Genomic DNA, 14,660 nt, shown 5'->3' with positions numbered 1-14,660 from the left:
TGCGTGATATTATTCGGTACAAATCGTTTCATTCTTGAATGGATGTTTAATACGAATTGTTTATTTGTAAATTCGTGTTTCAGGTTAAAAAAAATCTGAGATGGCGCTAAAATAGCCCGTTCGTCTGGCAACATTGTTTCTCCCGCCAACTAATGTTAGGATATTCGAGAAAGCACGGAGTGTTTAGTTGATTGCGCGGGCAGACGGTGCTTTGGGTTTGTACGAGCGTGATACGGGAAAAAATGGCGATGGCAACAACTCAAGTTAAGGGAAGTGGATGGCCGAGGAGAGCAAGTAACAGTTCGTTTGAGGGGAAAGTGGTACAGAATCAATCTGTAACTATCAACAGGACAGTTAATTTGTAAGTGATAAACAATATGTGTCTTAATTACATTATTTTTTAGAGTTAATATTTTGACTGCCTCTCCTGTAGAACAACTATGGCCGGTTAAGAGACGCTAGCAATTAAAATTATGTTCCTAATACACCTTTCAAATGCATCTTACATGGTACAACCATGAGACGGCTGTTCATCTTTTCGTTAAGTATCCGGGGAAATTTTAAGCAATACCTCATCCGAATTATTACCGTCGACGATCCGACGATTTAATAATACATCATTCCGCTCGAATCGCCGCGTAACATAACCAATTATTTTAATTGTACCTTCGTGCTTCCGAGACGTTCGAAGCATTTTGTCACGATCGGTATCGTGGATGTTTTTTTGTTGAGTAAAAAGTGCGATCGTTTGCTTAAAATTTCTAGATATAGAATTAAATTATATCTTCTATGCTTCATTTGCATAAAATATAAACTTCTGATTACGATGAAGCTAAAGACAAAATTTGATTTTCTTTACATTATATTTGTGATCTTACAAATCTGTAGCCGTACATCGTAGACATATATATATATATATATATAATGTACGCTGACCTTTTATACATTGAATGTATGTTTGCGTACGAGAAACATGTCTTGTTATTTTTTCACAGTCATTACAACAATATGACCGTTGATTTGTACTGCGTATATACTTGAAAACAGTTATATTGTCACTGTTGATCGTTCCCATTTATATACTACACAATCTGCTGCTGTGTACAAAAAGATAAATGTACCAAATGATTCCACGAGTTAAACCTTTTGCGGTTTAAGATCTATAGTACCTGTAATAGTTAAAACTACAAGTGTTTGTATTTTTTTTTTTTTATCGGTAAATTGGCCTTTCGGGTTTTATGTAAAATAAACCTTGCAATAGAACATACTTTTGTATCCACATTATCAATGAATGTATCTATCTCAGGTAGTTTATAACTATACATTTAATTGTTAATTTAAGGGATCACATAATATGTGCATTGATATTGTGAACGTTTTTGAATAATTTTCTATTCTTGAGATGGTAACATTAATATGAAGAAGCTCATACGAAATATTGCACATTGCATCCTGAGATTTATATCTTTTACCAATGCGTCATCAGAAATGTTTCAGGATTAATCAAGACCTTTAAGAATGTAACACACTTGTTATACATTTGCAAATATCACAGAGCATCATTTGATATTTATAAGCAAATTATATACTGAATTTATACAATGTAACAAATTGTATAGGTATAAGTACATTAACGAATTATTCAGACCTTGATACTTTCATAATCTTACGATATTGTGTAGCACTTAAAAATATCAGAGATTATTAGAAGAAATATTTGTATTCAAAAGAAGCTGTTGAAGTTAATTAGCATGCAACCTATAAGTCACATTGTATATGTGATAGTAAAGATGAATTAAAAAAGATATCAAAATACACTCAATCCACAATTTACGTAGTGCTTTTCAAATGTGATTTTTTTTTCACGCTGTATGTTCCATTTACTTTGATCTTCTTTAAATATAATCTTAGTTTTGTACACATATGGACAGAAGATTGTTTTTTATATCATAAAAAGAGGTAATACCTATTTAAATATTTTTAATAAAAATCATATAATAACTTTGATATAGTTGCAAATAAAAGTTAACTACTTTATAGTATAGTGCAAATAAAATAAAATTTGTTTCTAAATTTCCACTGATATGTTTCTGTACAAATTTGTGAAAGAGGTATCTTTACATATTTTCTTTTCATTGTCACAATTTATTTATATGATTCTCAATTGTGTAAAAAAAACCACTTAGAACCAGTATTCTGCGTAAATCAAGGAACGAGTGTAATATATGTATATATATTATGTATTTCTGAAGAAAATGATACATTTATTGCATTTGACAAAACTACTTATGACTAATGTGAAATGTAATGTTATAAATAATATATTGTTTTTGTATATATCAATATTATAATTGATATTTATATATTCTATGATAGTTAACAATAAGCAATCACAATACATATGGTCTTCATATATAAATTTAGAGTGCAAACAGGAATTTGACTTGTTTTACATGGTACTTTGATAAATACTGTATTTGTATACAAACTTTGTAAATGATACAATGGGTATAAGCTTGGTACCAAATTACCACTTGTGTTCGTAATTTCGTTATATATATTTTTTGTTCAATATGTGTACATACATTTTTAAATATTAAAATTGTCAGATATAAAGTAATTATTTTTATATTAAAAATCTGTATGTTATTCCTCTTACTTGCATGACGAAGATTATCTTACTCTTATGTTTTGTATAAAGATGTGGAAGTTATAGTATAAGGTTTAATGGAAACAAATATTACACGCTCAAAATATCTAGTGCATTGTGAGTACCTGTAATAATCTTATGATTCCATTCATATATATTGTAATATGTGTCAAAATAATGTTGAAGAAACTGGATTTAGTTACTGAAGGATTGCATAAAAAGTAAGAACCTAACATAGAAATAAAACTCATTTATCATAGATATCCTTTGACAAACTATACATTTGGAACAAAAGAGCCACTCTTCGAGAAAGATCCGTCTGTACCAGCAAGGTTTCAGCGTATGCGAGACGAATTCGATAAAATTGGAATGCGCCGTAGCGTTGAAGGGGTATTATTGGTACATGAACATGGATTGCCGCACGTCCTCCTCCTTCAATTGGGAACGACATTCTTCAAATTGTAAGCATAAATTGTGTTATAACATTTATTATGAATAATATACGTTGTATCTTCAAATTAAAGAGCAATAAGAGAACATAAAAAAGTCTTGAATAATTTAATTAAGATTTTATTAAAGAACCATAACGAGATTACTTAAAAAGTAAATATAATTGAAATAATATTATGTGTGTATGTTTCCTTTTGTCTTGCAGGCCTGGTGGAGAACTAAATACAGGAGAAGACGAGGTAGAGGGCCTAAAACGGCTCCTTACAGAGGTAACAGTTAGCACGACGCCTTACGCTACCTTACGAGGTAGCTAGGAGTGGCACTTTGATATGCTAGATTGTAACACTGTCTAAGAATGAATTGTATCAATCCTACAGACATTTTTGTAGAACTTATGTAACCGGGCCTGTAGCTCAAAATAGGGAATTTTTGATTTAAATTATATTTAGGATTTACATTTTTTAGTGCGCTGCATGCCCGGACATTTCAATGTTCATAGTAATACAATTATAAATATTTGTTACATATATCATGGTTAGCTAAGAACATTGTTCTTGTGTCACTCGCTATTATATGTTATTAATTCAGATATAAAGAGGCAAGACACGAAGATTGTAATGTTATAACAAGAAGACTGTATTGTATATGTCACTATTAATTTTCCGTTGTAATTCATTGAATAGACAGATGGAAGAAACCTAAAAGCTCTTACTAGAGAATAATTTAAATATACAAGATCGTGGATTCTCTAGACGACAAATAGTAGGCACTTTTCAGATATTATACTTACGCATTTGTCAAGTTTCTTATTAAAATGATAAATATATATGTACAACAGCTGTTTCATTTAATTAGGTATCTGTAAGCAGAGGAAGCTGAAAGTATTTCGGTAAATACTTTTAGCCTAGTGTTACTGACTATATAGAAGTTAACAGGAACATATTAGGGAATCACTGATCGGGTTAATCGTTAGCCAAACTGATAAGATTTATGCTGCCATTTTCGATATGTAAACATAATTGTGTAACCATGTTCTTAGTGGACTGAACGAAGAAGATTGTATTTTAATGTATTCGAAGTATAGCCAAATTATAATGACAGATCTTATAATTCATAAAACAATTTTTAGACCTTTGGCCGTCAAGATGGCGTTAAAATGGAGTGGGTAATAGAAGATACCATTGGAAACTGGTGGAGACCTAACTTTGAACCACCTCAATATCCTTATGTACCACCACACATCACCAAACCAAAGGAGCACAAGAGGTTGTTTCTTGTTCAACTGCAGGAGAAAGGTAACGCAACTATTCATTTATAATTCAGTGTATTGTTCGCAAGAATATTTTGCCTCTACACAAAATCAAATTAAATTCAATGATTGATCATACATCTATATTTTGGTTTTATAGCTCTGTTTGCAGTTCCTAAAAATTATAAGTTAGTAGCTGCACCATTATTTGAGTTATATGATAATTCACAAGGGTATGGACCTATCATTTCCTCTCTCCCACAATCGCTTTGCAGGTAAATAACATATAATTAACTCTTTATCGGACCAAATATGTTTGAGCATTCTTACAAATTATATTCGTTTCGGTGTGTTACAGATTTAATTTTATCTATATGTGAAAGAAAAAGTAAATGAAAAAGTGGGGAGAAATTTTATTTAAGTTAATAGAAACTATTATAAATGCAATGTATGTATGAGATGACGAGTGAAACTGCAAAAAGACTTGTGTTCTATGTATAATATGACGTGCACTAAAAATTAAATCTTTTTTTAAGTAGTACTTATATAATTCATTAGCACACTTTTAATCTCAAATCCTTATATTTATGTCATGTTTCGCTTCATGTTTAACAACAGCGATCATTATATCTACATTTATTTGTAAGGTGTACATATATATTGTTAAACTCTACCGTTTATATATAATAATTGTGAGGTGTTTTAGTTTTATGTTATAAATTCTCATAAAAAGTAAATTTAATATATATATATATACATACATATATATAATTTTATGATAAATATAATTTTGTAAGATTACAATAAAATTCGTAAATTTCGATCTTATAAAAATTAAAATCATGATTTGTATAAAAAAAACTGTTAATATTAATGACCATGATTTTCCTTTCTTTTATATTAACATTATTTGTCTAAGAATTATATACATATAATTATATACATATATGCATTTTGTACTGTAACACAACAAAAAGTAATTAACAATATTATCAGTTAATTTAATTTTGTAATATAAATTTACATATTATAACATAAGAGTGTGTAAACGAAACAAATAATTTGTTAAAATTCGTGTAGAATATTCTTCTCGATATAACAGAGTAGAATATTTGTAAATAAAAATGTATCAACAATTACGTCATATCTATAGAATTTTACGAATCGTACCGCCATCTTGTATTTCGCAAGGTGGCAGAAGCACATGTGTCTGACATCCAGGAACGTCACAGCGTTTGAGGTGTAGAAAGTATGTGTCTAATGTAACAAAAAAGAAGTGTTTATAGTTAACAAAAAAAAATGACGCAGGACGTGAGTATTATGACGAAGGTATGCGACAAGGTTAATTACGTACATTTCTAACTTAAGTTTCCTTATCTTATCTTAACCTGTGCTTATATCTTTTTAAATATACATTTTACACGTATTAGATTCAGAAGGTGGAGGATACGTTAAACGAATCCATGTATAAATTGGACGTATTGAAAAAAAGACTCAAGACAAAGCTGCTTACGATGGAAACTCGCGAGGAGATGGAAATGAAGCTGGAACAAATCAAGGAGGTACTGGAAGAGAATGAAGAAAAATTGAAAAGTTTAAGGAGACAGAATACAAGGTCATTCATGCTAGCCGCAAGCATAATTTTTTGTTGTTTTCTATTCTATGGATTATATTTAATGATTTACGGCACAATATAATTTAACATTCTTAAATTACCATACTTTCAGGAATATAATATAGTATAATAGTGGATATTTATTTAGTGTACATGTTACTGTTACATATCATTTATTTAATACTTTTGTATTCATTGACTAATATGAAAAATATTATGGATTTTACACAATAATTTTTTTATAAATTATATGTATAATAATGGACCAATAATATTATTTTTTTCTATATATAAACAGTGATTTACTATGAAAACAGTTGTCAGTCTTCTGTGCATCAATATTAATTGATTTTTGCAAGCATGCGTAAACAAAGGAGACTTTCAGAAAGACTGATATGGTAATACATTTTATTTGCATTGTATAAATGAAGTTACACTATAATAAAATATATAATTGTTACGACTGTACAAGAAACTATTTTTTTTGTATTAGTTATATGTTAAATTATTAACAGTATTATAAATTATATTATTTATATTAATTTGATAAATCAAGAAGATGTAAGCTAGAATTTATTAGTTTAAAAAAAATTAACAGATACTGCTGTGGCCCAGCACATCGACTCAGCATATAATCACCATTTGGAATAAATTGCAGGTTCAATTTCTAATTCTTCTTTCCTTGCAGATCTCTGTTTCAATTTAAATTGTAAATAATAGATTGATAAAAGCGTAGAACTTACTATTAAATTTTGTGCGGAAATCTCAGAATAATTATATATATACATAACATAAGTTTACTAAAATAAGTGTAGCTTATTTCTTAAATCCATCACAAGGCATAGCAACATGATCTCTTTACAAACTATGTATGTTTGATTCGTCTGACTATGTTCATAATAGTAATTGTTTTTAGTGCGAATACCATTTTAGGATTTTTTTCAACACATATGGTTCAATAAATATCTATTAGTATGATGATAGTTTAGGATGCTAGGATACCTATAATTAATTTACTTTTTTACAAAGGAGGCATAGAAATAACAAAATAACAACACCATTTAGAAATTGTAATAAAACTTAAAACCATGAGACTTTTTCAAGAATATAGTGCAGTGCTGGAGTATAGATTAGAAGATTCTTCAAATTTCTTGATTCTTCGCATTTTTATTATAATTATTTCCTCGAATTTGCAATATGGTACTTAAAAAAGTAATGAACTTATTAAGGACGGATAAGAAAGTATAAAAATATTCATATGTATAATAACTTTATATATTTAAATTGATAAATTAGATTTTCGCTGATAATTTTACTGAGACATATTGCAAGCTACTAGGAGGGGGAGGGGATATGTTCGTTAGTAGACCAATGAGAGTAGTCTCTCGCGAACAATCGCGCGGTTATTGTGTATTTTGTAGAGGACTTGAATAAAGAGTGACATATATTAAGGACAAGAATATCTAGGAACTATGTTACAAATTACGTTAGCAGAGTTTACTTTTAGAAGCCAGATGCTAATGGTATACAATCATTTTATGTAGATACTGTTTTGTAAGCATAAATCACAAATATTATAAGCACGTTCTGTACCACGCGTTACTATTTATATTTGTGACACCTCAGTAGCACATAAGAGATCAACGTCCACATACGCTAATAAAATTTTTTGTATTTAACAGAGGTGCTTCTGTATAATATAAACTATAGTAAATTACAACATGCGTTAGAATATTGAAATAGTGTATATATGTATGTTTGAAGAAACGATTGCGTAAAACTGAAGTCGTAGTCTGAGAAGTGGTTGCTGGAAGTTTTCCTTAGATGGCGACAATGAACGCGTTAGAGTCGATAAATATTTTTTCAATCTTCATTCGACTTATAACATAAGTTATGCATTAGTGATACGTTTGCTTGGATATAGGTGCGTAATTCTTTTTTGTTTCATTTATATCTTATTCATATCGTACCGCAATTATTTTAGTTGCAATGTTAAAATACAAACCGCGACTCGTACCATTTAATGCGTACGCGTGCATATATATTTTAAAATAAATATCGCATTTGTAATTAAAAATCATGTAATCCTCGAAAAGAACTTCCATCGAGCTACCGTCTACTGCACCTAAAAACTGTTTTCCAGCCCGTCACCTTGAACCTCGAAACAAAATCAAAGGACCTACCGCTTCTCAATCACACTCGTAACCTTCTGTCCTCGAATCCCGGCAGATACCTTTTGAGCAACGTTTTCACCTTAAAGCGGAGAAAGTCGAGGGAAGTAGTTAAAGCGTCGATTGGCTGGCACTCGGCTCTAGCTTCTATCAAGACTCAACTCTGCACAACAGACTATAATAACCGTACACAGAGGATCGGAGACGGTTGGATTGCTCGTAGGTAGGTAAAAGTGGTAGCGTAAAGGACACGCGTAGGTGGAGCACAGGAAGGTGGTTGGAAACGTAACAGAGAAGGCAGAGTTTCCTGGGTAGGGAGGAGTAGCAGCGTATAGAGACTCTGTGAGGTCGAGTGAGAAAGTTGAGAGATGCGCGGCGGAGGCGCGAGGAGGACGAGGATGAGGAGGAATCGCGCGGGCGCTGATTGGTAGCAGAATCGATTAGCCGAGCCGAGCTAAACCTCCGGCACCGCGGCAGCTTCGGCGACGCCACGAATTTCCCGAATGGGGGTTTCCCGTTGGGGCGGGCCCGAATCCAGGGAATACCCCGGCGTTCTCCATGGCAACCCGACCAATTCGCCAACCGCCGACAACCAAGGCTGACCTACCGTGTGTTGCTTACGTTTTTTTTTCTTCCTTCTACTCTTCTACCCTTTTCCTTCTTTTTTATTTTCTATCCACACCCCTCTTTTTCTTCTCTCTCTCTGCAGAGACTCTGAATCCGGTTCTCGTTCCGTCGTGCTATCCCTTGTGTCTGCTCCTTTACTCCTTTTATCTTCTCTTTTTTCAGGTTTCGTTTACGCTCCAGGGGAAAAGGAGAGAGGTGCACGCTACATACCTCTTCTTTCACTTCTATCGTCGCAGTCGTCAACCTAACTTCGACGCAAAGCTCGCGCGCACATGCTCATTGTACGAAAAGTTGTGTGTACGTACAGACACGACAGAAAGTCACATTGATTTTGCCGACGACTGATACAACCCCGTCGGCACGTTTAATTAGAACATGGCGACTTTAATACAAGCGCACGACAACAAGAACAACAACAGCGCCCCTTCCCAACCCCCTTGCTCTTCTTCAGCTCACCGGTGCCTCTTCTTTCGTCTACGCCTCGTCCCTCGTCCCGTCCTTTTGTTTCTACTTTCTCGCACGATGGTTCTCCTCGTCCTTTCAATCGACAAAATTTGCCTTCTCTCCCGCCTGCTCTCTCGAAGGGGTCGCTTATCTATACCTAGCCTAACGCGGTCTATGCTAGTGCCAAACACCCCTTGCCCGCTTCTCTCATCCATCATTGTCATCGTCGTCATCGTCATCGTTATTATTATCATCCCGATGTCCCAGTTTGTGTGATTCACGCCTTATACTCTTCCTTTTACCATTCACGCCACTGCTCTCATTCGAACGCGATTTTCGTTTCCTTTCGTCAATCTTTCTGTTACACACGCACACACTCGCACACGTATTACGTAATACATACAAGACGCACGTACAGACACACGCAGGGCACACGCATACTGAAATTACATCCTCGCGCTAAGACTATGTTCTCTACACGCCTACGCTACACATGAAAACACCCTATCTACATTAGATCCTGTCGACGTTCCACGAAGTCAGCTTTTTTGTTCTTTTTCTAACTTTTTCTTTCTTTCTTTTTTTTTTTTAGGAAAAAATGGAGAAAAACTCGGACGGGGCCAGCGTCGTTTTCCCGTCCCGGAGAACGATCGTCGTTGGTCGACCCCGCGAAGCGCTCGACAGGCTGGTTATGGCTAATCGTTAGAGTAATTCTAAGATTGCTTACATCTTACGAATGGTATGATACAGTATACGACTTAAGGAGTTACTCGCTTCTTCGACAGAGGTACACCTTTCCACGGCGGGGTAGGTCGCCGCCAGGTCTTCATTCGTGGAACGTTATGTTTCTATTTTTCTTTTTTTTAATGTTTTCTCTTTTTTTTGTTTTAATTCTTTTCTCTTCTATTGTTTAAGGCTCCACGGCTGGTTCCAGGGACCTTTCCGCTCGTGACCTACCCCTACGGTTTTGTACATAGATAGAGCGACCGCATCTCTCGATTGGTCGGTGAGAATCAACTCAATGAACGCGGCTCGGGATTTCGTACATTCGGTTTGATATGACTCGACGTTGTACTTCATCAATCTCAGTAATTGCGACTCGAGCTTCCGTTGAATTGATGGATGCGCTGCGTTCACCCGGGATTTGTCGTTTGTTTGTTGGTTGCTTTTTGTCCGTGTCAGATTTGTTGTAGAGGAATTCTGCTGATTCTGAGATCACTGCTGACATTTGTGCTCACTTTGTATTACGTTATAAATTAGAACGTCGTAACGAAAATGTTCAGTTCCTTTTTTTGTCACAATATTGCTATGATTAAACCCTCCGATTTTACTAAAATATTATCATATCTATTTCGTTTTACTATGCAAAAGTTGATTTCACTGCGAGATCGTTATTTCTGAGCCTACGATATGGCTCACGAATAGATGATCTCGCAATGAAACTGCTGTGCACCAAAATGTGAAAGGTCTGATTATTATTACAAGTAAATGATCTCAGAAGTGATCCCAGAACGATATAAACACGTCATTTTTGCACCCGCGTCGCCTAGTTCTCAAATAAACAACGATAAAAACGAAATCTCACGGTTGCTCAACTGAACTCGTTCATGATCCATATAGAAATTTCGTTGGTCGCTCGCGGTCAAGCATTTCCCTCGGCGCTGAGACGCACGTCATACTTCGTTGTGAAATCGCGTGGAGATCGCGAGAAAAAAGTGTATAATACTTATGCGTGTTCGGTCGCTGAATGAGCGCGGCGTGTCCCTTGAACCCGTGCCAACGACGCGAGCAGTGTGGCTCGTGATTACCTTTTTTCTGAACGACGACATGCGGTTCCTCCATCTACGTCTTTGTTATGTAACAAATAAGTTAAAAGAGTTTATAATACACGCATTGCTCTTGGCCCGAATCGAACATGTACACATTACTCTCGCGGTACAGTCAAGTTTTTTCTGAACGTTTAATGATCGTTAAGATTATTGTTCACTATTAAATCACTGGTAAAAATTGCCTTGTCTTTTGCGTGGAGATATTTCTTATTAAAATGCGCATGTTCGATTCCATCCAGTTGGAAACGCCGACGTTTCTCAGCGGAAATACGCCGGTTTGTTATTCACGTACAAGGCGACGTCCTCCCAGACGGGATAATTCTCGATCCGACGTTTATCTCGACGTTATTCTTGGTGAAAGTTCGACTTCGTAAGTTTTCGAGTAACTTTAAGTAATTCGAAGAAATTCTAGTGACGAATGGAGCTAGGTAAGTTTGATACTTTGAGATTCCTGAAATATATCAAAGTATAAAAACTGGATCGTTTCAGAGCGAACTTTTTCTTTCCTAATGTATTATATTTGTTTGTTTCAGGTATCGTCGAGATAAAACGGCGGACGAGAATCGTTCTTCGAACGTATCCTGTACTTATGTAATCCATTATATTGTATGTACAACGTTCTTACAATAATTCGAGCGCGCCGTCGGCCGTGAACGGGAGCTTTTCGAGCAGAGTGGTCGCGTTTGATCGTCGTTTCACGTTAGCGATTCGTTAAACGTACGTTTATTCACTGCCAAAAAACTGAATCGAATGATCGTGACAGGAAGTGGGTAGTGTTGATTGGTTGGATGTTTTCGACTGTCCGTCTGCGCCTTGAAATTCAACGAAACACTAAAATTATAACTGTAAACGTTATTCAAAACAGAATAGAAATTTAGACCGTGGATAATGCTGCTACAATTTTCTCTCTTAGCCAGTAACAAGCGAAGATTATGAAGATATCGATCCGTTACAATTTCAACGTTGCTCTATTTTGCGGACACAATGTTCATTATATAAGAATAGATTCTCTTCTATCATACTCGCGGTTGCACGAACAAAACGATTCATTCTTGCGGAAATAGTGTCACTGAATACTCTTCCATCGTTCAGTGGTTATGCGAGAGAGAAAGCTATTACAATGAACGGTATTTTACATCTTCTCGACACGTATTCAACCACGACACGTTAACGACTTCAGAATAATTCTCATTCTACACCATAACACGTTATCCAGCCACAACACACCCAATTTCCAAACGAAAAGATTAAGCTCTCATTACCCAAAAATATTACTTTCCATCGTTAATACTTTCTGAACATTATGATACAATATCACACATGAAATAGAACTGCGTCACTGTATTGTCTCTACATTTAATAATTAATTTCAGGTAGAGAAGAAAAGCAAACGAAGAAAGAATAAGGAGAAGAGAAGGGAAAATACAAGAGGACAGACAAACGTCGTCAGCAATCGTCAAAAAACGCAACCAATCGCTATGACGCGTTATCCACCGTACGCACAGGCCGACGGTACATGAGGACCGCGATGGGGTGGGGCGGTTAATTAAATTTTCTCGAGTAGAAACTTTTTTTTTTAACGTGGCGTACCCAGGGCGCCCCAGTGCTCAGCGGTGGGTCATGCGTAGTGTGGATAGGTGCCTAGATGAGGTGGCACATGCCCAGAGGCCGTGTGGTGTCCTGCGTACAGGTTGGCACCGGGACTCGTGGACCAGTAGCTGGAGGCTGATTGGAACAGGCCCCCCGGAACAGAGACCGACACAGACGCGGCCGGTGGTGGCATTAGGTTCAGCTTAGCGTGTCCGTAACCGGACATGAACAGCTCGCTTTGGTACTTGTAAGCGGCTGGGTCCGCAGCCGCGGGTTGCGTCGCCGCTGCCAGCCCTTGGAAGTCGAACTTGTACGCGTACCTCTTCCCGTGAACCTTCGTCATGATGTTCTTGTCGTAGTAGTACCTGAAATCAGAGCGTGCCAGCTCGATACAACGTGAATCTAGCGAAGGTTGCTCTCTTAAGATATGCGTTACTTCTTTCTAATGTCAGAGTTATCGCGTGATCTGTTTAACCAATTTCTAAAGATTCTTTTCTCTTATTGTTTTACAGCTGAAATCGGAGCGTGCCAGCTCGATACAACGTGAATCTAGCGAAGGTTGCTCTCTTAAGATATGCGTTACTTCTTTCTAATGTCAGAGTTATCGCGTGATCTGTTTAACCAATTTCTGAAGATTCTTTTCTCTTATTGTTTTACAGCTGAAATCGGAGCGTGCCAGCTCGATACAACGTGAATCTAGCGAAGGTTGCTCTCTTAAGATATGCATTACTTCTTTCTAATGTCAGAGTTATCGCGTGATCTGTTTAACCAATTTCTAAAGATTCTTTTCTCTTATTGTTTTACAGCTGAAATCGGAGCGTGCCAGCTCGATACAACGTGAATCTAGCGAAGGTTGCTCTCTTAAGATACGCGTTACGTCTTCCTAATGTCAGAGTTATTGTATGGTCTGTTTAACCAGCTTCTAAAGATTCTTTTCTCTTATTGTCTTACAGCTAGCTTTATTATATAGTATAGGAAGTAAAATGACAGTGGTTGCCCTCTTAAGATATGCGTTACTTCTTCCTAATGCCAGAGTTATCATGTGGTCTGTTTAACTAGCTTCTAAAGATTCTTTTCCCTTATTGTTGTACAGTTAGCTTTATTATATAGTATATATTATATATATATAGGCCAGTGCGTGTATATATTCCGTTTAGATAGGAAGTAAAATGACAGTGGAATAAGAATAATTTCATCTGTTTTTAAAGGTATAGTTGTATATTTATGATATACATTTGAAAAAATTGAATAATGAAGTGTTAGTTATTAGTGAATGATAACGATGAAATAGAATAACAAACAAAATAATAATTTCAATCATTTAAATAGTAAAGCATGTATGTTAACTTTGTTATTATTTAAATTGAATTTTGAGCTTCTGTTTGGATGTAATCCCTGTACAACTTATGTGTGCACGTTATTGATGTACGGCAGGTTGTTTATCGACAGGCGTTTAATGTTTGTTTCTATTCAAACTAATATTCATCGAGGCATATCGATTATAATCTTGGCTTTTTTAACTTTCAAGTTTCATAAGCAGCTCTGAAAGTTTCGCCATACGAAATCAGCGAATATCCAGAAGATATAGGACGATGGGTAGATAAACAACAAGATTCGAAACTCCCGCTATAAGCAAGGTCCTCCATCTTTCCACGCCGTTTCACGTTAGCTGAGATACGATCGAGCCAGACCGCGTTCCGCCGTAAACCGGCGATTTACGAAGTTTCTGGTAACCGTAAAAATCCGTGCGGCACCGTGGACTTATTTAATAAATTCTATTTGCCAGCGTCGATAACGACCCCGCTTCCGCGGCGACGGAAACGTTTTTCCTTCTTCCTTTATTTTTTTTCCGCCGAATTACGGTCGCGCGCATACCCTGAAACTTGTCGCCGCGCGAAGCGACGGCGGACAAAAACAGACGCGGAGGGGGAGGAAAAAGAAGAGAGAAAGAGCAGAGCGGAGCAGTCTCGCGTAATATAATCAGTCGATCTGATCGAAAAATAATAGCCGCGTCTACCATCGGTCTGACGGTCGG

The 14,660-nt window shown here is 35.8% G+C and overlaps 3 protein-coding genes across 6 annotated transcripts in view; 2 read left to right on the top strand and 1 right to left on the bottom strand.

Moving 5' to 3' along the window:
• Positions 1-105: 105 nt before the first annotated feature.
• On the top strand, positions 106-4,890 carry Cpsf5 (cleavage and polyadenylation specificity factor subunit 5). The gene is made up of 6 exons (XM_076907803.1): positions 106-361; positions 2,911-3,111; positions 3,306-3,369; positions 4,230-4,395; positions 4,510-4,624; positions 4,708-4,890. The coding sequence occupies exons 1-6, from the start codon at positions 243-245 to the stop codon at positions 4,727-4,729; spliced, it is 687 nt and encodes a 228-aa protein (XP_076763918.1). The 5' UTR covers positions 106-242; the 3' UTR covers positions 4,730-4,890.
• Positions 4,891-5,523: 633 nt separating this feature from the next.
• On the top strand, positions 5,524-6,225 carry LOC143431207 (uncharacterized). 2 transcript variants are annotated; one of them, XM_076907773.1, is made up of 2 exons: positions 5,524-5,690; positions 5,780-6,225. In XM_076907773.1, exons 1-2 carry the CDS (start codon positions 5,649-5,651, stop codon positions 6,044-6,046), a joined length of 309 nt encoding a protein of 102 aa, XP_076763888.1. In that variant the 5' UTR covers positions 5,524-5,648; the 3' UTR covers positions 6,047-6,225. The 2 variants fall into 2 exon arrangements, with proteins under 2 accessions (XP_076763888.1, XP_076763889.1); XM_076907774.1 differs by having other exon boundaries at positions 5,531-5,678.
• A 4,689-nt stretch (positions 6,226-10,914) lies between these two features.
• Positions 10,915-14,660, bottom strand: part of Ets65a (DNA-binding protein D-ETS-3) — a 79,738-nt gene continuing 75,992 nt past the window's right edge. For 2 of the 3 annotated variants that reach the window (XM_076907853.1, XM_076907851.1), the window contains exon 6: positions 12,432-12,990. In XM_076907853.1, the coding sequence (XP_076763968.1) occupies positions 12,654-12,990 (337 nt within the window). In that variant the 3' untranslated portion in view covers positions 12,432-12,653. Of the gene's footprint in view, positions 11,055-12,431; positions 12,991-14,660 lie in introns of those variants that run through there. The other variant, XM_076907852.1, reaches the window with a different exon arrangement.

Source organism: Xylocopa sonorina, chromosome 17, assembly GCF_050948175.1.
Source record: "Xylocopa sonorina isolate GNS202 chromosome 17, iyXylSono1_principal, whole genome shotgun sequence".
Taxonomy (NCBI): Eukaryota; Metazoa; Arthropoda; class Insecta; order Hymenoptera; family Apidae; genus Xylocopa; species Xylocopa sonorina.
Note: the sequence above shows the minus strand (reverse complement) of the source record. Positions and strands in the feature narration are given on the sequence as shown.